Source organism: Myotis myotis, unplaced genomic scaffold (genome assembly GCF_014108235.1).
Source record: "Myotis myotis isolate mMyoMyo1 unplaced genomic scaffold, mMyoMyo1.p scaffold_m19_p_6, whole genome shotgun sequence".
NCBI classification, from domain to species: domain Eukaryota; kingdom Metazoa; phylum Chordata; class Mammalia; order Chiroptera; family Vespertilionidae; genus Myotis; species Myotis myotis.
Window position 1 is genome coordinate 77,118,423 of NW_023416368.1, and position 23,756 is coordinate 77,142,178.

Genomic DNA, 23,756 nt, shown 5'->3' on the forward strand with positions numbered 1-23,756 from the left:
CCTCCTGCTTTGGATGAATATGAGAAGCCCAATAGCCTGTGTCCTGAGGGTGTCTCCTGCTGGTTGGTGGGGATGTAGAGTGTGCGATGGACCATCCAGCTCCAGAACATTTTCATCCTGCAGAACTGGGACTCTGTACCCATTAAATAATAACTCTTCATTCCTCCTTCCCCCAGTCCCTTGCAACGACTCTTTTGCTTTCTGTCTCTATGAAGTTGACTACACTAAGGACCTCATATAAGTGGACCAAACAGTATTTATCCTTTTGTGACTCGCTCATTTCACTTATGATAATGTCTTCAAGGTTCATTCATGTTGCATCACAATTTCCAATTTCCTTTTTAAGGCTGAATAATATTCCATTGAATGGATATACCACATTTGTTTATCTGTTCATCCATCAATGGACACTTGGGTTGCCTCCACTTTTGACTATTGTGAATAGGCTGCTTTGAACATGGGTGTGCAAATATCTGTTTGAGTCCCTTTTTTCAATTCTTTGGGTTATATATCCAGAAGTCAAATTGCTAAGTCATAGGTAATTTATAGGCCCCATTCTTAACCCAGCACTTAGGGATCCCAGTGGAAGTCTATCCAAGGATGGGTATCAGGGAGCCTGTGAGCCCCTGAGACCACATGTGGGTTTATGGGCATTTTTCATTGTTTTGATCAACTTCAGAGGGGTCTTCAGCCCAAAACTGTTTAAGAACCCTAGGTATGGAGGCAGGAATCTGAAACAGCCAGGTTTGCAGCAAAACTCCTGGTCCCAAGCATAATAATTTGGAATACAGGCACACCCAGTTCAAATGTTTTGTGTATAAATTTTATATAATTTGTTAATAGGTTTTAAGTAACAAATTATTTTCCCTAAAATTTTGAAGCCTTTGTCCCACTACTTTCTAGTTCCCCTGTTGCTATGGAGACATCCCATGCCATTCTGACCAATAAGCCTTTCTGTGTGACCATTTATTTTTTCTTCCTTACTCTTGACACTTTAGGATCTTTTCTTTATCTGTTTATTCTAAAATGGTCTGATATTGTGCTATGATATAGGTGTGTGTTTTTCATATACTTTGCTGGATACATTTATCTTTCAGTTCTTGGAAATTTTTTTGAATCATTTCTTTGGTAATTTTTCTTCCTTTTTCCTTTTCCTTTCTGGAATTGCTAATATTGTTAAAATACTTATACTACTCAAAACAATCTACAGATTCGATGCAATCTCTATCACAATCCCAATAGCATTTTTTACAGAAAAAGAAAACACAATTCTGTAATTCATGTGGCTCCACAAAAGACCAATAGTCAAATCAATCAGAGAGAACAAAACTGGAGGACTCACACATCCTGAGTTAAAAATATATTAAATCTACAGTAATCAAAACAGTAAGGTACTGGCATAAAGACAGATTCACAGACCAATGGGACAGAATATAGAGCCCAGAAATGAAGCCACCCATATACGGTCAACTGCTATTCAACAAGAGTGCCAAGAACACGCCAATAGGGAAAGGACAGCCTCCTCAACAAATAGCGTTGGGAAAATGGAATTCACATGTAAAATAATGAAGTTGGACCCTTATCTTACACCTTACCTTACAAAAAAAATCAACTCGCCTGGCCAGCGTTGCTCAGTAGTTGAGCATCGACCTGTGAACCAGTTCGATTTCAGTCGGGGCACATCCCAGTGTGGAGCGTACAAGAGGCAGCTGATCAATGATTCTCTCTCATCATTGATATTTCTATCTCTCTCCTTCTCCCTTCCTCTCTGAAATCAATAAAAATATATATTTTAAAAAATCAACTCAAAATGGAATAAAATTTAAATGTAAGACTTGAAACTAAACCTCCTAGCAGAAAACATAGGGGAAAAGCTTCTCGGTAATGATTTCATGGATGTGACACCAAAAGCACAGGCAACAAAAACAAAAGTAAGCAAGTAGACTGCTTCAATCTAAGAATTTAATAAGATAGATTTATTTATTTATTTACTTATTTATTTTTGGCAAATAGGCCCTTTTAGTTAGTTTGTTGGTACTTTTTAATCATGCTATATATATGTGTGTGTGTGTGTATATATATATATATATATACACACACACACACACATATATACACACACACACACACACATATATATTTTTTATTTTTTTTAAATTGCAGAAATAGAAGAATATTCCTTGGAAATGTTATGCAAGGTAAGAAGAGTCTTTGGATAACATATGTAATATCCCTTTTTCATCCTGGAACTTTTACTGTTATAAGACAGAAATGTGGGTACTCATTTAAATCCTAGGGAAACATCATTTCACAGAATTTAGGTGTAAATTCTTACTGAAAGTTGAGATAACATTTCAAAATGATAGCCAACGTTTGGTGTATGGAAGAGGAAACTGAGTCACAGGGAGGGAAGTCATTGCCTGAGGCCAACAGCCAGTAGAGCCAGGTTTGAACCCTATACAATAGCTCCCCCATCCCTCCTCTTAGCCACGCCACCAGATTGTCTTTCCATCCTGGGAATTTTAAAAACCACTATATTTTGGTAAAAGATATTGGTGGCCAGCCCTAAGGATTATTGTATGGATTGGTGACTGTAATGGCATTCCTATTCTAAGATGGCCAGAAGCACCATGGGGGAGGGGGACCCTCACCTCCGAGCTTGCAGGGGGAGGAAGGGGCAGACCTTCTTAGAACAAAAGCAAAGGCTGGAGGGGTCAAGGGGAAGAAACAGGAAACTGGCAATAATGCTGATTACACTCAAATTATAAAAAGCCACCATCTCAGAGTCACCACTCCTGTGGCGCTCCCCCCATTCAGCCCCTCATGCAGCCTTTGCATCTCATAAGGGAGCATGGGTAAAAGCTTAATTTCCAGCTAGGGTTGTTTTTCCTTCCTCAGTTTCTAAGCCTTTGCCTCCCCCACTCTGCCACTTCTGAGAGGATGCTGGAAAGGGAAGGGAGATAACTCAAAAGCCAGTGAAATGATTGAACATTGTGTTAGCTCACTCGGGCTGCCATAACAAAGTACTACAGGCTGAGTGGCTAAAGCAACAGCAGTTGCCATTCCAGAGGCTAGAAGTCTGAGGTCAAGGTGTCAGCATGGTTTATTTGAGGCTTCTAGATGAGGCTTGAAGATGGCCCTCTTCTCCCTGTGTCTTTACATGGTTTTTCCTCTGTGTGTATCTATGTCCAAATCTCCTCTTCTTTTTTTTAAATGTGTTTTTTAATTGATTTTTTTTGAGAGAAAGGAAGGGAGGAAGAGAGAGAGAAACATCAATGAGACACCTATTGGCTGCCTCCTACATACCCACTACTGGGGATCGAGCCTGCATCCCAGGCATGTGCCCTGATGGGGAATTGACCTGGTGATCTCTCAGTGAATGGGACAACCCTCCCACTGACGGAGCTAACTCTCCTCTTCTTATAAGGACACCAGTCATTGGATTAGGGCTCACCCTAATGACCTCATTTTAACTTTCATCACCTTTTTTAATGACCCCATCTTCAAATACAGTCACATTCGGAGGTACCAAGGGTTAGGGCTTCAACCTATGAATTTTAGGGAGATAAAATTCAGTCCAATACAAAGGCTGACACAGTAATTCTAATCTGGAAGTGGCTGAGATGGGTGGATACAATTTCTGATTTTGTGTTGTGTTTTCTTTCTTAGGACATGGTAACCTTCCTAGATAAGTTGGTAAGTAATAATTTTGAACTGATCTCTTTGGAGAATTCTGTTTGGGTCTGGGCAATTAATACAAGATGTAAGCCTTGCAAGGTGTTAGCTTTTGAAGCCCTCGAGCAGAGTGGCAGGGCTAGGAAAGGCACACTTTGGGACAGTGGGAGGCGGGTGGTTGACCAGAAGAAGTTACCAAGGCAGAGATGAGTTTATTCTGTTTTTTTTGGTTTCATGAAAAGCATCTACCAGGGAATAGGTTACCTCTGTTTGCTTGAGTCAAGAAGTTTGGAAAATATCCTATAGGCCAGCGGTTCTCAACCTGTGGGTCGCGACCCCTTTGGGAGTCGAACGACCCTTTCACAGGGGTCGCCTAAGACCATCAGAAAACACACATATAATTACATATTGTGTTTGTGATTAATCACTATGCTTTAATTATGTACAATTTGTAACAATGAAAATACATCCTGCATATCAAATATTTACATTACGATTCATAACAGTAGCAACATTACAGTTATGAAGTAGCCACGAAAATAATTTTATGGTTGGGGGTCACCACAACATGAGGAGCTGTATTAAAGGGTCACGGCGTTAGGAAGATTGAAAACCACTGATGTACCTGTATCTGCTCTCTGACCAAGGTCCATAGTTTATTGAGGTTGACAGTGGACAGAAGTTTTCATTCCCCTTGAAGTGGTAATGCCTCATACTAACCTTGCCAAGTTACCTGGGTGGCATTTGTCTAAGTTGATCCCGTGGTGACGCCTGCCACTAGCATAACCCTGGTTTCCAGGTGCCTCTGGGGCTTGCTTCTGTGGCCATCTCCATGGCTCACGTGGCCCTGCCATTTCTGGCCTCCCTCACCGTGATGGCATGTCAGGGACTGATATAAATGCGATGTTGCTGGTTTTAAAGTTTCAGCGTTGCCATGAGTGGGTGCTACAGCTAATAGAAACAAAGACAGCTGTGTCCACAGACATACAATTTGTGAACACTTGGTACGTGGTGCAGATTTGGAAGGTGGGCTGTGAATTTTGGCAATGACATTCATATTTGGAAATACTGCTTGAGGTCAACACCAGTCAAGCCATACCCCGTCGCCAGCTGAGCTGTGAACAGGCTTACCCATCTTCTGACATCTCGTCGATTACCACAGTGAACAGTGGAATTACCCATCACAATGCCACAATTAATGCTGCAACTACGATACTTTTTTTTAAAAAATTGAGGGTTCACTATGCCCTGGATGTGTTCACTATTTTAAGAAACTTTTTATTATTTTCTGCCACTCCTACTCCATTTATTCAATTCTTAATACCACTTACATCTTGATTTACTCATGTAATGAAGGTAATATTTTGAAAATGTTAAAGAGATGTTTTTTCTCCTTTTTCTGGAAAATCATGTTCTTCTGCTCAATTCCTAGAGTATGAGGGAAGAAAGATGCCACCATGGGAAAGAGAAGGGTGCAGAGTAGGGAATGTCACTGTGAGAGAGGAAGAGGTCTCTGAGGGCCGGTCTTGGGAAGAACAAGTTAGCAGCTCAATGACGAAGGTGGCAAAACCCATGTATCTGTATCAGCCTCTCTGGGGTAAAGTGCAGAAAGAGGAAAGCTTTTAGGTAGATTTAGGAGGAAAATGAAAACGGAAGAGGGTTTTTCTTTTCCTGCTTCCTATTTAGGATCCAAGAGGGGTGGCTACTTCTGAGCCAAGTCAGAGGCTTGCTGTGGTTAGGGGAAGAGCTAGCCTGAGATAACATCATAAATAAAAATAAAAAGAAATGTAAATTGGCTCTTGTGGGGTCTGGAAAAAGCTAGATTTTTTTTTTAAAAAATTTAAATTTTGTTTTATTGCTTAAAGTATTACAAAGAGTATTACATATGTCTCCTTTTTTTCTCCCCTTGACATTCCCCCGGCCTCCCCTACCCCCCAGTGTCTTGTGTCCATTGGTTATGCTTATATGCATGCATACAAGTCCTTCAGTTGATCTCTTACCACCCCCTCCCCCTCATCCTCTCCTCTCTCTCTCTCTCTGTCTCTCTCTCCCCCTCCCTCCCTCCCTCCCTCCCTCCCTCCCTCCCTCTCTCCTTGCTCCCCTTGACTGGAATCGAACCTGGGACCCTTCAGTCCACAGGCCAACGCTCTATCCATGGAGCCAAACCAATGAGGGCTTTTCTCCTCTCTTCTTTTTCCCTGGAAGAAGGAAAGGAGAAAGACAGAAGGTTTTGAATCAGTACCAAAAGGAGGGAAAAAGAACTCTACTTGGACACAGAGCAGTCCAAGTAAGACCCCAGAGGCTTGAAATAGTGTACAAGTTGGGGAATTATGATGTGTTCCAACCATAAAGTGGAAGAAAGGATGGAAGGAGACGAGGTTGGAGAAAGGGGTTTCAGGCTGTCCTCACATGGAAGTCATTACAAAGCCTCTCTTTCCCACACTCCCTCCTCACTCTCTTTCTCCCTTTCACCAGGTTCATCTCTTTGCTTTAAAATAGCCCCTTAATTGAAAATTGAAAAATAATTCAGGAAGGAAGACTTGCAACATCAATGGTATCTGTGAATGCTCTGGAATTAATCCGTTTTATACATCATTCTTTTTGAGATTGTTTTATCTTCCTTCTAAAGAACTCAGAAACTCAATGGCAACTTGAAACAGAACCCAATTTAGTCCTGTCATTAGACCAAGAGGGTTTTATTCTCCCTGGTCCTCTGTCAGATTTTAAATGGATGTGGTTTTATTCCCCTTCTCATCTAATACTAGAACATATCCATCTACAGCAAGCTCTCACTTTTAAATGATGTTCTTGTATTTCAAGAGACCTTTTAAAGGGGAAAAATAATAGCTCCACTCTAGACAAAGCTCATGGTGGGAAAGTGAGTCTATTTATCCAAAGATTCAACAAATTCTTAACTAAGTGTTGGGCCAAAATTCTTGGTGGTTAGAGGAGGAGGTGGGATTCAGAAGGGGGACATGACTTGCTCAGAGTCATATAGCTAAGTTAGTATGTCACCTGTGTGCTTTCTTTCTTCTCATAGCTATTGGGTACTTTCCCTCGAAGTGAGACCCAGACTCTGGTTGAAACAAGAATTCCTGTCCTATGCTCCTCTGAGATATAGCACCCTAGAGAATTAAAATGTTCAGCTGTTGCCATTGTCTGGTGTAAATCTCTCTATATTCACCTGTTTCCCTTGGGAGAGAGTGACTCACTGGACCATGGCTGAAAACCCCACATAGTCCAAACCTTGGTGATCTGTTGGTTTATTCTCTCAATGGACCTCTTCTGTAGCCGCACACACCCTTTGTCCATTCCTTGTACTGTTTATAGTACCTCCCATCACAGCGTCTGTGCATTTATGTATTTCCCACATTCAATCGTCCTAGCCCACCCTACCAAACACTGTTCACCACCTAGTCCTCTCTCATTCTTTAGGTCTTATTTTAAATGTCTCCAAGGCAACCACCACCAACCACTGACTTCTCAGACTATCAGAAATATAGCTACCTGTACCATTTACTCATCACACTGATCACTTTTGTGATTATTTAATTGAGAGTCTTTCCCACTTCTCCATAAACTTCATGAAAATGGGAATGGAGCTAGTGATTCTCTTCATCGCCATAGAAGTAGTCATGTGTTGACAACTAGTCAATGTGGCCTTCAGGCTCTGGGGTGGAGGAGAAAAAGCAGGTGCTTTCATTATAAAGGACAATGGGACTGGCAGGAATTTGTCCACTCTCCTTTGTGATGGGCCTTTCAAAAGGCTTGTTTAATCCCACAGGGTCCCACAGGACCCCATTAAGCTCCTGGATTTTGTAGCTGGCATCAAAGAAAGCAGGTCTCTAATACCCTCACTTCCTTTACAAGCTAATCTTCAAAATCTTTCTCCTTAGGCCTCCTTATGTTCCAGGACAGCTTCTCACCTCTGAGAGTCTCCTCTGATTTCATTTCTCCTGCATATAACACTGCCTCCAAAGAGTTTTGCCTTTCTCCATCCCCAAACCATGGTTGGAGCTCCATCCTTCTTAGCTGAAGATGTGCCTGTCCATGTTCTGGTTCCCCCCAAATGCAGCTCTATGGATACTCCAGCCTGATCCATAGCCTTTCAGTTTCTCAAGTCATTTGCTCCCTCAACCCCCAGAGTTCTGCCTGTCCTTTTCCACTGCCAGGAGTATTCTTCTTCCTACTCTGCTCATTTGGTTAACTCAGAGTCATACTTAAGACAACAATGCAAATAAGAACCCTTCCCTGACTCTTAGCTTCTGTTAACACCATAAACAGGGCATTTATAAAAAAAATATTTGGAGCACTTTATAAGGTTGTATTTGTGAGATTATTAATGTCTATCTTGGTGGTTAGAGAAGGTGTTCTAGGCTTTAAACTCCAAAAAGGCTGTCCTTTTGTTGTCGTTTTTGTTCATTAGTACAACCTCCATGCCTGGCATGGAGTGTGTGCTTAAAATATTGGTTGAATGAATAAGGGTAGAAATTCCTCAAATTTGATACGTCCACCTTGAGCCTCTGCCCTTTTTTACTCTAAGAAAATGCGTTGAAGAGCATGGACAGTCTCTTATGTAACCTTCTCTAAATGTATCCTACAGTAGGGAGGGCAGATACAAATGCCCTCAGTTACTAACAGTCAGAGATGAACAAGTACTCACTTGCTCTGTTCCTCAGTCTCTACCTTTCCAAATGATTCCTAGAATAACTGCCTCAAAGGGTATGTTTATTTATTCATCCAACCATCCATTTATTCATTTATTCAGTAAATGGCATTTCTCAAGGTGAAGTCCTAGGCCCAACTGCATGGAAACCACCTGGCTACTTATTAATGATGTAGCTTCCTAGCTCCTATGAGAAGATTATAAAACTAAAATCTCTTTACATGCAATTTTCATTTTAACAAGTATTATTAGTGATTCTTATGCACCTTTAAGTTGAGAGCCAATGGGTGTCGTCGGTTGTGATGATTGAACAAGATGCTCTATATAAAGCATTTGGGAGCCATTTTATAGCACAGAGCCTGGCACATGGTAGGTGCCACACACCAGTCCATCTTTCCATTTCTTTAACCATCTGTCTCACTAACCATCTATCTTTCTCCATCTTTTCTAATATACTTTCATTTCTCCATCTGATTCCATCCTATTCTTCTATTTGCTTTTCCCATCTTATCTTAAACTAGAGGCTCGATGCACTAAATTCGTGCAAGGGGCTCGGCCCTTGCAGCCCCGACTTCATCTGGAAGGTCATCCGGAAGGACATCTAGAAGGTCGTTCAGCTGTCTGGTCTAATTAGCATATTACCCTTTTATTATTATAGATATCTTACTCTGCCCAAAACTAACAGGAGGTCCTTCACTGATGTAAGTGATGAGAAAATATAGAAGACAAAGACCTGGTTCTCAGGGAGCTCCTAGCAAAGAGAGGAGATAGGGAACTCCACAGCTGTATACAGATGTGTGGGCACGTCCTGGCCCATGAGCCTTGACCTGTGCGAAGTGCCCCTCCTCTGCTCTTCCCTTCTATCCCAGGAAGCCTAGTTCCAAGCTCTGGTTCTCAAACTTCTCCCTCCTGTGCTTCTTTGTCACGTGGAGATAGACACAGTCACTCATTCACCACATCCCACCTGGGCATTCAGAACTTCCTCCTCAGGGTAATCACAAGATAAGATTAATTATGCTAATCAGCCTCTGCAGGCGGACACAATTAACCAGAGGATGAGATAGCTCCAGAAATCTGTATAGGAGCTGCCTACCTGCTGGGTTTAATTTCACCATCCAGCACAGTAATTAGAGGGGAGAGGTGGGTAGTGCGGTGAGAGGAGTTTGCTCTTTTCAACTAAGGAGCACATTGTTCCATCCTCCAATGGAAGTTGCAGGAAGTTTTCCATGGACTGTCTAAGCCATTTAATTTCCCCTCTTCAGACCTGCCACTGGACATCTTCTTGGGGTTAAGTACCAGCACTGTAGCCATTTTTTTCTTGATGGTGGTACAAAATGAGGTACTTGTATTTTGATACATTTTTAAATGCTTTTCACTCCCCTATCTACTCTTAAGCACTTTTAATATTTTAAATATATATTTTTCTTATTCAAATATAAGAGAAGTTGGCCCTGGCTGGTGTAGCCTAGTTGGTTGGGAATCATCCCATGCACCTAAAGGTTGATGGTTTAATTCCCTGTCAGGGCACATGCCCCTGTTGCAGGTTCAATCCCTGGGGGTGTGCAGGAGGCAGTTGATTGATGTTTTACTCCCACATCAATGTCTCTTTCTCTCTCTCTCTCTCTCTCTCTCTCTCTCTCTCTCTCTCTCTCTTTCTCCCTTTCGTGCTAAAAATCAATAAAATATCGTGGGTTTGTTTTTTTTTAAATAAGAGAAGTTGCAAAAACTTTAGATAAAGTATCTCTAACATGAGAGCATCCCTAACATGAGTTTCAGGAAGTGCTAGTTCTGTAAGTTGCCTTGGGATAAAAGTTTACAGTTCAAGTTTGGGAAGCCTGAATTTCTTTATCTCCTCTTGAAGAGCCATGACCAACATTAGCATATTAAAACTCTTAAATTCCTGTAACAAAGAAACATGCTTAACTACAGTTAAATGAAGATTTTCCAAATTTATTTTATCATATATTTTAGTTTTTCTCTCAAAGGTGACCTAAGATAAGGACTTGAGTACAGTTAGTTTGTTGAGAGACAATTTCAAAAAACAAAAGTGAGGGGATGGGAACAGTGAGGCAAGTTAGGAAAGAAAGACAATCCAGAGGTATTAATGGACTCATTACTGCTATGAACAATCGGGATTTAGTTTTGCTAAGAACTCTCTAAAGATTCATGCAGAATGCACCACAGAGTTGTCACGCTTGAGGATAGAAAAAGTTCGGCATTCATCCACTGACTCACATCCCTTATTGTTTGGGAGTTGCTCTAAGGGACTTTAACCTTTGTGTACTACTGACTTCATCAGTTGATAAGGCTTCTCCAGCTTTGGAAAAGCAGACTGGAGAGATTCCGTGACTCAATATGGCAGCGGTTCTCAACCTGTGGGTCGAGACCCCTTTAGGGGTTGAACGACTCTTTCACAGGAGTCGCCTAAGACCATCGGAAAACACACATATAATTACATATTGTTCTTGTGGATTAATCACTATGCTTTAATTATGTTCAATTTGTAACAATGAAAATACAGCCTGCATATCAGATATTTACATTACGATTCATAACAGAAGCAAAATTACAGTTATGAAGTAGAAACGAAAATAATTTTATGGTTGGGGTCACCACAACATGAGGAACTGTATTAAAGGGTCACGGCATTAGGAAGGTTGAGAACCACTGCTATAGGCTAATGTTTCACAACTTTTTAAAACTTACATTTCTTTTGAAATGTCTAAAATCAAATGCCTTCAGTTAACATTATTTGGAATGTCAAACTCAAAACAAATCAGCAAGGGTGACCTGCGAATATGCTTTTGCAGAGCACACGTACTATTCCTGAGATAATAACTCAGTGACAGCCTCCTGCCATCCTCAGTTAGGCCATGGTGAGAAATGAAAACAGGGGAGGGGCAGCTAAGAGAGCTTCAACGCAGTGGGATTTATCACTTGTTAAGCGGTGTGAGAGTCAAGGGAAGAATCTGATATGACTAATGTGTTCCAGTACCACACCCAGGCAGGGTTCCAGACACTAGTAAATGAGGCCAAAATGTCCTGGTCCCTGACCTCTACAGATTCTCAGTCCTACGGAATTTGCACTGGAACTTCTGAGTATGCTGGGGACATCTAAGTGGACACGGCCCAGTGTGGCCGCCCCAGGCCTGATGCTATAATGACCTTACATGGCGTGATCAGTGGAGGGGTCCCTAGAAAGTGAATGAGAGAATTGCATTTGAGGGTTGGGCTCAGGGAAGAGCACAAGGCCTTGGGCTCTCAGCACCTCACCCCGGAAACCTGCCCACATTCACCCCCCTTCTTTATTCTTTGCTAGGGCATCCTCCAAGCGGTGTTCATTGGCCACGACTGGGGTGGCATGGTGGTGTGGAGCATGGCTCTCTTCTACCCTGAGAGAGTAAGGTAATTAGGCCGTGAGCAATGAGAACTCGGGTAAGACTGGGGCTGAATTCCCATTAGAATCTTTCCTTGAGTCTCAAACTCCAGAAAATGTCTGGAAAACAAATAGGTTATCTGGGAAGGTAGCACCTTAGCTCCTTCGTGCCCATTGACACATTAACAAGGAGGGCTTAATGAACTAATGTCTTAGAAAGTGAGGCCTGTCCCAGTTGCTGGTGGTGGGACAGATAATTCAGGGACAGTACTCAGTGGGCACGCGGGAGAAGGATGGTAGACCCTGAGGGGAGCGGGAAGGCAGCAGGGGTGTTGGGCTTATAGAATTAAGCATCAGGAGAGACGTCAGTCCTGGACAGGGAGTCAGAAAATGTGGCTTCCAGTTTCGCCCTGAATTGGCTGTGTGACAGATCACTTCGTTAGGCCTTGTGTCCTCAACCACAAAGCGGCAACCTGACTACCCAGCCTGCAACGTGCTGCACAGATGTCAGGTTAGAAAGGCATTTCATGATCGTCGTCACATCATTCCTGATTGTCCTTAGGATGGCATTTCAGAGCTGCAGCAGGAGCTTTCAGATGGTGGGTTTCGAACCCAGAGAGGCAGGTAGTTTTTTGCAGCCACACTCCTTTTGAGCTGGCAACCAAAATGAAAACTTGTCTGACCTCCCGTTTCAGTCTGGGATCTTAGCAGGTTCAATAAGCATGATCCTTACCGGCCATCTGGTTTCCCTAACGAATCTAGTTCCTTTTTATTTGGCTAAGTTTATCAGAACGGAAACACAGGAGAACTAGGTTCAGCTCAACCCCAGCTCAAATGGTAGCGTGGGATCAAAGACTAAGAAAAAGCAAACATTTTCTAAAATATTTATAATTTGTTCACACCCTTGCTTTTCTGATCTCTTTAGCTTCTCTCTCTGTCCTCTTCCTCATTCAAAGGCAAAATAAGAGCTCAGTTCTTAACAATTGGATTCACCAAAAAGTTTCTCTACCTACTGGGTTAGATGCCAAGTTCACATTCATACCAGGGCTTCCATGACACCCAGATCCAGAAATGTTTTATCCTCCTGAGCGCCCACGGCATTCTGTGCTGTTCTCACGCTTATCTCACAGTCTATTACATAATAAAGTCATGGGTATATTTGTCTAGTTTTCCTTATTAAGTTATAATAAGCTCCTCGAATACTGATTTTATATTTTTCTCTCCCCTAGTATATAGCATGGAATTACACTCAACACAGGAGAGACATAGTGAGTGAAGGAAGGAAGGAAAAAAATGCTAAAAATTAGGGAGAAATTGTAGTGTTCACATATTCTGGTCAAGGTTGATACACTAGATGTAGTTGTGTGTGTGCTCTGTCTGTCTTCATCTAAGGCAAGTGAGAAATACTGCAGCTTAATGGGGGTGAGGTGGGGTGGGGTGGGGAGGGGAATCCCTGGGCTGGGATTCAAGAAATCTGAGTGCAGAGCCCATTCTCCCACACACTGACAGTGTGAGAGCTTGTGCACATCACTTTCCCACTTTGAGCTTTGGCTTGATGTGTAAGGTCCTTAGACTATCATCTGACAGGGTCTAAGTCTTGGTGCCTCTTCTTTCCATAGGGCAGTGGCAAGTTTGAATACTCCCTTCATGCCAGCAAACCCCAATGTGTCGCTGATGGAGATACTCAAAGCCAATCCTGTTTTTAATTACCAGCTCTATTTCCAAGAACCGGTAAGTCTGGGGCCCTGAGATCAATGACCCCAGCAAGGTATTGTTGTTCTTTCCCCTTTCTCTCCCCTCCCCATTGGCTTGATGTATCTCTGTCCCCTTTAATTTTCTGTGGCTTTAGTCAGAAATTATTGTACAAATGGGCTCAGATGAAACTGACTCCAGAGCTCAGCTGGTCCTTTCCAGGTGATGGCACGTGTGTGTGTGTGTGTGTGTGTGTGTGTGTGTGTGTGTGTGTGTGTGTTTGGGTTGGTGAGGGGGACAGTGGTGGGGCTGACAGCACACCAGGTTCTCCTGCTTTTTCAAAACTGTGGAGTGGGAGCTGAGCACTAGTTTGGAGCTGTTCCTTCTTAGTCCTCTGCCTGAGATTAGAGTAGAACCCACCTCATGTTGGTGACAGCTCCTGCCCTTGGCTTCTTGAGGAGTAAGGTTTGTGATCACAGGGAGCAGCAGAGCCTAAAAGCCCTACACTGGCCCTTTGTGTGCTTTGGGAGATGTGGAGGGGTTGCTAGGTGTCATCCCATGTGCCAGAACACCCAGGATGCCCCTTGGAGCTTGGGTGATATGTGTGATGGGGTGTCACTGCCACATTTCATGGGGATTCACTGAGAGCAGCAACGTGAGCCAGCATCATCTGCCTCCCTAACCCCACAGCTCACCTCAGCTGCGGGGGCACCTGCTAGTCATTCATTTGTGGATTCTGGACCCCAATGTCCAGCTACATCCAGGTAATTCCAGAAAGGATAAAAGAATTTTCTTTAACACTGTAAAGGGAGAAGAGTGGATCAATTCATTGATCAAGAGCACAGAGCGTTTCCCCACATCTCTCACCCAGCTCTTGACCTTCCAATACTTGAAGGTCATACTATTTATAACAAAGGTCACAACCAACCCACTTTTATTGTGTGTGTTTTTATAATATACTAGGGGCCCATTGCACGGATTTGTGCATGGGGGTTGGGGTGCGGGGGCGCCAGCCTGGCCTGTGCCCTCTCGCAATCCGCAATCCGGAACCCCGCAGGGGATGCAGCAATGCGCCAAGCAGCAGGTGGCCAAGGAGGAGCCTGAGCCAGGCCCAGGTCCTGTGCTCATCCAGACTCGCTGTGCCTGGTGCCACCACTTGGTAGCGCTGCTGCCGAGCCAGGAGTGGCTCTCACCAGCCATGAGCCCAGCTTTCTGGCTGAGTGGTGCTCCCGCTGTGGGAACACACTGACCATCACGGGGCAGCTCCTGCGTTGAGCGTCTGCCCCATGGTGGTCAGTGCGTGTCATAGAGACTAGTCAACGGATCGTTCAGTCATAACAGTCACTTACACATATATCTATCTATCTATCTATCTATCTATCTATCTATCTATCTATCTATATTGATTTCTGAGAAGACAGGAGAGATAGAGAGATAGAAATGTCAATGATGAGAGCGAATCATTGATTGACTGCCTCCTGCACACCCCACTCTGGGGATCGAGCCTGTAACCTGGGCATGTGCCCTGATCCAGAATCAAACTGTGACCTCCTGGTACATAGGTTGATGCTCAACCACTGAACCATGCTGGCCAGGCAATAACCATCCAGTTTTGATTCAGTGAGTAACTTTTCTCTAAGAGATGGTGCCTCGAAAGAAGAAGTTTTTATTCGAGCACTAACCTGACCCATTCAGCAAGATGCCAGATGCGTCCAGCAATATCATGAAAAGACGCTCAAATATCGCATCCTCCACTGAAGCCAGGGCCCTCCCGAGCCACAGCCCAGGGTGTGGGAAGAGCCAGCTTCCTTACGTTTGAATGGAGTCAAAATGACCTTAATTAGTTTGAAGTCGTCTTGCTCTTGAAGGATGGGTATGATTAGATGGCATAGTAGTCAGTTAGGGCTGCCATAGCAACGTACTGTGGACTGGGTGGCTTAGACAACAGAATTTATTATCACTCAGTTCTGGAGGCCAGAAGTCCAAGATCATGGTGTCTACAGGGTTGGTTTCTTCTGAAGCCCCCTCCTTGGTTGATGGCCCCCTTCTCCATGTGTCCTCACATGGTATATCCTCTGTGTGGGTGTCTCTGTGTCCACATTCCCTCTTCTTATAAGGACACCTGTCTCAGACCCCATCTCCCAATACCATTCCATTCTGAGTTACTAGGAGTCAGGACTTCATAGGAACTTCGGGGAGACACAGTTCAGCCCATAACAGGTGGGTAAAGGGAAGAAGAGACGGTGTCCCTTGTGAAAGAAATAGGAGGATAACAACAGGAGGGGGACAGTGTGGGGGAAGGGTGGGGCCTGTGAGAAACAGGCATATTTGGAATGCGATCTATGAGTGGGACTGGAAGGAGGTAGGTACGTTGTGCAAAACCTGGAAAGGAGCCCCAGGTTGTAGTCGATGTCAGCGGTAGTGGAGGTTCATCACCCCATCACAGGTGGCCCATGAAAATCCTTTCAGCTGGACTAGAAATCGGAGGCCAGTCTAAGGTGTGATGTTCTGCTTGTCGCCCTTTCCCGGGTGTTCGCTTCCCCTGGTACAGCTCACACCAGGTAAGCATCTGGTGAGGGGGAGGGAAGCAAACGGTGGATCTTGGTTCTTGAGTAGCAGCTCCTTAGCCTCTGGGAATTGAGGAGGGGACAGAGTCCCACACTAAATTAGGAAGCTGGGTTTGGGTCCCTCTCACCTCTTATTTGACCCATTTCTAATCTCTGGCTCTGCTTGGCTCCCACCACAAGAGTCCAACTTTCTCCCCCTGCCCTCTGTGTGCCCAGAGCTCCCCTCCAAGAGCACCCCGCCCCACAGGTCTCTTCACCGCCTCTAATGCCCCATGCACCTTTGTCACTTCTCACCCTTGCACCTTCTCCCCTAGCCCGGCCCCAGGGCCTGTGTATAGGTTACAACAGGCCCTCAACACTCTGGCCCCACCAGTGGGGTTCCCCATGTGGAGAATCCAGAGGGAGGGAGAGGGTGTGGGGTTTCATGTCCACTTTTTTCTCTTCTACCTCTTTTTTTTTTCTCTCTTTTTCATCCTTTGGACTGAATATTTGTAAGGAGACTCCTAGCTGCTGTGAAACAAAGGTGCCCTGTAATGTGTGTGAGGGATTGAGCATTACAAATATGTTCAAAGGTCAGAAATGCCTTAACTGGTATTACTTGTGAAGAATTAATATTCATTATTTCATCTAGCTAATATTTATGCATCTTCTATGTTCCCTCAAAGGGCTTCAGGGTTCCCCAAGGTTTCTTCTGACTACACTTTGAGAAATACTGCTTTATACTGGTAAAAAGCTATATTTGTGTAATTATAGGAGATAGAAAACAGGAAGTAGTAGTTTCACTGTGTATTGTGTTTTGACCAAACTTCATTTAGAGTATTGATCAGTGGGATTTAGCTCATTAAAGTTATCTTTATTATTTTTTAAGTTGTAAAATACACGTAACATCACATTTACCATTTTAACCATTTTAAGTGTACAGTTCAGTGGCATTATGCGCATTCACGTTGTTATGCAACCGTCACCTCCATCCTCTCCAGAACTCTCTTCATCTTGCAGAACTGAAACTCTGTCCCCGTTAAACATTAACTCCCCACTCACTCCTCCCCCCAGACCCTGGCAGCCCCATTCTGCGTCCTGCCTCTGTGAATTTTACTCCTCTAAGTGGACTCATACAATGTTTGTCCTTTTGTATCTGGCTTATTTCACTTAGCATTATGTCCTCAGGGCTCATTCACACTGTAGCACGCGTCAGAATTTCCTTTCTCCTTAAGACAATGATAGCCTACTGTATGTGGCATTTGTTTCTTCATTCATCCATCATGGACAATGGGGTTGCAGCTACAGCTTTTTTGAGTGCCGGATGCAGTTAGTTGTGTTCACAGCAACCCTGTAGCATCTCTCCTGGCCTTTCAGCTGAGCAAGCAGAGACTGACGGGCTTACTAACTGGCTGATACTAAGTACATGACTGGGTCAGGATGTTGACCTGGTCTTGCTTGACTTCAGAGCCCACGTGCCTCCCCTTATGCCATGCTGGGAGGGAGCTTGGACTGATTGTGTTTTGTGTGTCCCAGAAGAGAGGGGAGGAGCAAACCAGGATGAGCTCAAAGTCCTCATTGAAAAAGTGACCTCAGGGGAAAGACACTAAATCATTGCAGTCCTAGCGGGAGAGTGTTTGGTTTCCAAGGTTGATACAGTCATTGTGAAAAAAATCAGTACCTCTATTGTTCTGTTACAGCAGCTGGGTTTAAAATCTGCAGGAAGAGTGTGGGGATGGTTTTGTTCTTAAGAACGAAACTTCTTGTCAGGGAAATGGTGGATATTCAAATCAGTGACCTGGCCACTGCCAGGAGCCCAGGAATCCTGCTGGCGTGGTCAGGGTAAGCACAGAGCGGGGTCTTAAGGAGAAACCATGCACCTGGTTCTGCCTGCATGGCTGCTACCTACTCAGTGATGGAGCAAGTCCCTTCCTATCTCTGGCCCTCGGTTTCCTCATCGGAAAAAGGATGGTGTCATTGGATGGTTTTCAAACAGGTTATAGCTGCAAATGTAAGCTGAATCCAGGCCAATCAGTTAAATACGGCAGGTACAACTCCCTGCTTCAGGGATGGCTGTTGGTAGCCAGCCTTCCTTCCTATCTCTCCTCCCAGTTGGGTTCCCACCGCTCTCCAGCCTGGAGGAATCATCCCTGAGGGCTCAAGGTCATTCCAGACTCTTTCCGCCTAAGGAAGGCTCCACTGTGCTGGTGCACCCAACCCCCCCCCTTCCCCCCCTCTCCAGCCCCCTCCCCCCTCGCTTCAGTTTGCTGAGCACTGCGGGGCGTGGCTTAGACAAACTCTGGGTTTAGATCCAGCCCCACCCCCAGCTCTTTGAACCCTTAGCCCACATGTTTACTATCTTGCCCTGAGAATTTGCCAAGTCTGGTGGAAACTAATACTAGAAGGTGTGTTTTTCTTTGCTTGGCAAAGAAGGGAATAGGCTTTGCATTTGTATTAGTAAGAAAAGGAGGACGGACGAGGAGGCAGCAAAGACAAAAAATGAGCTTAAAAAAAAGTACTGAGTTGTGTAAAATAAAAAATCAATCCCCCTTCACTCATCTAGAACTAGCTACTGTGAATGGTTTGGTGTTTCCCATTTTAAAAAATACGCTTTTAAGTAAGTGTGTGTATGTGTGCGCACATGAGTGTATACATAATTTTTAGTATAAATTGAATCATTCTGCTTTTTTTTATTCAATAGATCTTAGACAGATTTTCCTATCAGTACCTATAGATTTACCTCATTCCTTTTCAGATGGACCATGATTCATTTCACCCGTCCTCAACTGAGGAGCCGTGAGCTACCTTCCTCACAGTCTTTATCATGGTTTTGTTTTGTGCCATTCACAGAAGACACTCGCGGCATTTCATTTTTGTTTTCTTCAATGGGTGGTGTTATGTTATAGTGAAAAGAACCAAGTATGAGGGGCTTAGAGTCTGGAGTTCTCGCTTCCAGCCTGGCCATTTATAATCCGCCTTCGAACAAGGTCACACCTCAACCTGAGGGTCTTCAGTGCCGTGTGACCAGCGAGTGTGGCGTCAGAGTGACTCAGGGCGCCAGGGCCCCTCTGAGGCCTGACTCCTCTCTCTCATCTGCCTGGCCAGGCTGCAGGGAATAATGAATAGTTTTCTCTTCTTGCCCAGGCATCAGGTGCCTCTATTCACTGGCATCCTCAACCCCAGAGACAACCACCCCAGCCCTGTTTTCTGGCGTGCTTTGAGAGAACTCGGCCCCGAGTTTCACAGAAATTCCAGTTATTATCAAGGTAGACGGAACATGAAGCAGAGCTGCTGCCCCGGCCCACTGATTAGAGGGAGGCTCCCATCTCCCGCGGGAGACAGAGTCTGTGATCTTGGCAGCTGAGGCACAAAGGCTGCCCACGCTCATGCTTTGTGGGAGCTCCCTGGATTTTCTGTTGACCCTCTTGGCATCTGTTCGCTCTCGAAGGACCATTTGAGGCCAAAGCCCCGCCCAGACCTCTGGCCTGTGACGATGCCTCCACACACTGACGTACACCCCTGGGCTCCTGAACAGCAGCGGTTTCTGGGATGGGGCTGCTCTCAATAAATAAGAGTGATGACTCCTGGCGACAGGGCTGACCGGGGCTTTCATCGATCACTTCAAATGTACTTCCTCCCGTGGCTGTTTCTTGCCTCGGCATTCATCACACAGCAGATTGATTCTCCATCATAATTGAATCTTACAGATGTAAGGGGATTGTAATTAACGCGACAGCATCACTTTCCTCATAAAATCATAAACTGCAGGCCCAGCACCGCCGGATGACAAATGTGTCCTTTGCTGCGGTGCTGGCGTCCCGTGGACCCAGAGCTCTCATGATCTGCAATATGCAGAACAAACAGTGCAGTGGAGAAGGAACTCTTGCAGTGAGCAGGGACGGAGGGTGCTGGCCACTGCAGTGCCTATTGCCTGGCTTATGGGACCTTCCTCTCTGGGAACATTCCTAGGAGAGGGACATACATACCGTCAGCCTCTACCCAGGACCAGTCACAGATGGTCCCGGGAAGAAGATGAGTGGATGCTTCCCTGCGCTCAGGGGCCTCCGAGGAGACACAGCAAAGGCTCTGTGGGAACCGAGAAGGGCAGAGTTATTTTATGTGATGGGGGAAGACAGGACTTCATGGAGGAGACAGTGTTTGGGACAGATGTTGAAGGCTTCTTGAAGGCCAAACTGAGGGAGGTAGGTGTTCTTGGTGGAGGCTACAATATTTTAAATCAAGGAGGTGGGAAAGCAGGGCACCCGTTTAGAAAACATTCTGCAATCCGGTTTAGTTGTTGCCTGAGTGTGTTTAGGTGAGCATTTGGAAAGGAGGAAATAAAAATAGATTGGCACTTTGCTATAGACTGAATGTTTGTGTCCACTCCCCACCCTCACCCCACCACAAATTCCTATCTTGAAATCCCAATCCTTATGTGATGTTAATAGGAGGTGGACCCTTTGGGAGATGATTGGGTCTCGAGGGCAGAGCCCTCATACAGGGAATTAGTGCCCATATAAAAAGAAACCCCACATAGTCCCCTCCCCGCTTCCTCCACGTGAGCGCACAGTGAGAAGATGCCATCTCTGAACCAGGAAGTGGGCTCTCACCAGACACTGAACCTGCTGGGGCCTTGGTCTTGGACGTCCCAGCCTCCAGACTAAATAAGTATCTGTGTTTGTAAACTACACAATTTGTGGTTCTGTTATAGCAGCTGGAATGGACTAAGACACACTGCCATGCCTCAGTCCCTTCCCATAACACTGGTCCCCCAGCGACTGTGTGGAGGAAGGAGCTCTATTATTTCTGAGCAGTTGCCCCTGGTGGATTCATGCCTCAGAGACAGCTGACTTCCTTTACACTTTGTTTTAGGGAGTGGCTGAGGCTGAACTGGAAGAGGACCTGTATCGGACTTTCAAACTCTTTTTCAGAGCACATGATGAGGTGAGGGGTACAGGGGTTGAAGGGTAGAAGGCGGATAGGTAGCAGGAAGGGGGTGCTGCAGAGGTGCAGAGGTCTCTGGATGGCCTCCCTCGGAAGATGGGGTGGGGACTGGAGCCTGGGAATGAGCAAGCTGGCCTTCTTCCCTTTGATTTCTGTAGTCAGGGTGAGTGGGATCCTCACTCTACTGGTCACACTGATGGGGAAAGGTCACATGCTCACTGCCACACACCAATAAAGCTTTGAAATTAAAATCAAAGAATGATTATAACAGTGACTGTGGAGAAATTATACCATTTTAACCAACATGCATAATTGTTTATCAAAGCCCCAAATTAATTGCTGTTTCAACTCTTTTCATGAACAGCCACAGTTGCTTATAATGGTTTATCTCCATACCCTCCACCCACCCTCATATAGTCAGTGCCTGCTTAGCCTTTCCCATGTTTGCCACTTTCTGTGCTGACCACTTCTAGCATCTCACTCTTTTATATTGAGTTCAATTGCTTCTTTCTGAAGGACTTTCTTTTGTAGTTAGTTCTTTCCAGTCTGTTAGTAGTAAACTCATAATGTTTTTGGCCAGAAAACGTCTTTTTTGCTTTCAATCTTGAATAGTTTGAATATGGAATTCTAGGTTGACAATTTTTTTTTTTTCTTTTAGAGGCTCCTATCATTGTTTATGTGAAACATACCTCCGGTCTACCCTATTATTGGTTTTTTAGTGGTGTTTAATCTGCAGGTTAACCCATCTTCGAAGTTTTGTGTGTTTTTTGTTTTTCTTTCAATGAACATTTTTTGAAATTTATGAAAGTTTTATTTGGCTCCTTTTCAAATCACTCTGATCTATTGTTCTGTTCTTGTTTTTCAGTTTCTTTTATGTTTTTAATAATTTTAAGAATACTCATTTTCATTCTCTCCCTCTCTCTCGCAAGTTCTATTAGTTGATACTAGGGGGCCGGTGCATGAAATTCATGCATGGGGGGTGGGTCCCTCAGCCCAACCTGCACCCTCTCCAATCTGGGAGCCCTCAGGGGATGTCCTACAGACAGCTTAGGCCTGCTCCCCGTGGTTCTCTGCTCTCTGAGGACCCACCTGCTTGATGCCACCTCAGGCCCTGGTGTCTGCTCTCTGTGGGGGCCTGCTTGTCCTTTGCTGCTCTCTGTGGGGGCTTGCTTGCCCTTCTGGCTTACCGCCGCAGGGGCAAGCAGGGCCCTGCTGTCTGCTTGCTCGCTGCAGGGGACATTCCCGCCCTGCCCCAAGCCGCTCAGCGACTGCACACATAGGCCTGGAGTGGCCTGGGGCATTCCAGGACCCCAGTCGCTCCAGCCCTATGCACAGGCCTACAGGCTCAGCGCGGCCTGGGTCCCAAGGACGCCTGTCCCCGGGACTCAGGCTGCTTGGTGCTGGCACTTGTGCAAGCAGCCACCCCTTCCCCCAGCCGCTCAGCACCTGCATATGCAAATTTGTTGGGTTAATTTGCATACTCCTGATTGGCTGGTGGTCTTTGCAAAGTGATGGTCAATTTGCATCTTTCTCTTTTATTAGTGTAGATTCACTATTTGCTATGTTTACTGTCTTTTGCAATGGGATTTGCAAGAGGGGGGTGGGATAGAGAAGAGAGGGAGTTTTGTAATTTTGGTTTGTGAGCTCATCTTGAAGCAGCACTGAATCTGTGCCAGTTGGCTTCAGCTGGGATTGAGGAAATGGCCCTCTTGTGTTTTAGCACTGGCTGCTTCTGTCAGACATCCTTTGTTGTAGTTACTGTTGACTTTGCATCTTGGGTATTTCCAGATCACGGAGAGAGTGTAAATTCAAACCCAAGCACTTGTGAAGGCAGGCTTGTAGCTATGAATTTCTGGGTGAACATTTTTTGGTTTCCTCTTAGTTCCAAACTGAATGGACCAACTCCTTTGACATCTCTCTGTCATGATGGGTGGGACCACAGATTTACTGTGGAGGGTCTTATTTTTAACTTCCCATCTGCCATAAACCTAAGGTCTCATCTTTATTCCCATTGGTTGATAGAAACAAGTTCTCATATCACCAAGACCTGCAAGTGGGGGCAGCTTAGGCCCAGAGTTTGATTGTTAGCTATTTCTGCTGTGACCCCTGAGGACTTGCCTACCTCTTGGGAGTTTAGCATGTTTGTACTAGTCTGATGGCACTCGTAGGTGACCTGTTCCAGCATATTTTCTTTACACATGACATAATCTCCAACTTTTCTTCCTACAGACCAAGCTCAACATGTCCAACGTCTGTGAAAAGGGTAAGAGGTATTCTTAGAAGGGAAGGGAGACAGGAGGGCCATGGCAGGAGCCAGCTGAGCATTAAATGAGCATTTCTCCATCTGACTCTATGAGCAGAAACAGCCACCTGCCAGCTCTGAACTATGACTGGCTTACCATAGGGTTCCCCGCAGGTGACTAACACTCCCCTTAGCCCTGGGCTGACCACAGGGCCTCAGGTTCCTTTCCTTCAGGGACCTTTGGATTCAAGATCTTAAACAGTAAGAGCTTGGGGGACTCTTAGAGCTTGTAGGGGCAATCTCAGCCTCTACTGACAAGGACCGAGACCCAAGATAGGAACTGACATCTGCAGGGTCACCTGGTGCAGGCAGAGGGAGAGTCGGGCTAGACCCCAAGCCAGGTCTCCCCTGTCATAGTCCACTGTCCTCTCCTCCATCCCAGCCCCGAGTCCTGTCATTCCAGTTCCGTCACATTTCCACCCTTGTCCTCCCTCCTGGGTTGGAAACAAGTGAAGAGTCAGAGTGAAGAACAGAATGGAGTTCATCCATGGCTCCGAGATCCAGCACTGTTCCCACAGACCTTACCTTTGCCCCAACACTCTGGCCTTACCATTA

The 23,756-nt window shown here is 45.0% G+C and overlaps 1 protein-coding gene across 3 annotated transcripts in view; it reads left to right on the forward strand.

The window, feature by feature from the left end:
- EPHX2 (epoxide hydrolase 2) overlaps positions 1-23,756 on the forward strand; it is a 71,865-nt gene that overhangs the window by 30,107 nt on the left and 18,002 nt on the right. For all 3 annotated transcript variants that reach the window (XR_004968443.1, XM_036315080.1, XM_036315081.1), the window contains exons 9-14: positions 2,164-2,198; positions 3,670-3,696; positions 11,661-11,746; positions 13,337-13,448; positions 20,828-20,899; positions 23,129-23,162. Coding sequence is in view for 2 of the 3 variants with exons in the window: in XM_036315080.1 (XP_036170973.1) it covers positions 2,164-2,198; positions 3,670-3,696; positions 11,661-11,746; positions 13,337-13,448; positions 20,828-20,899; positions 23,129-23,162 (366 nt within the window). In the remaining variant the exon portion in view is untranslated. The remainder of the gene's footprint in view (positions 1-2,163; positions 2,199-3,669; positions 3,697-11,660; positions 11,747-13,336; positions 13,449-20,827; positions 20,900-23,128; positions 23,163-23,756) is intronic.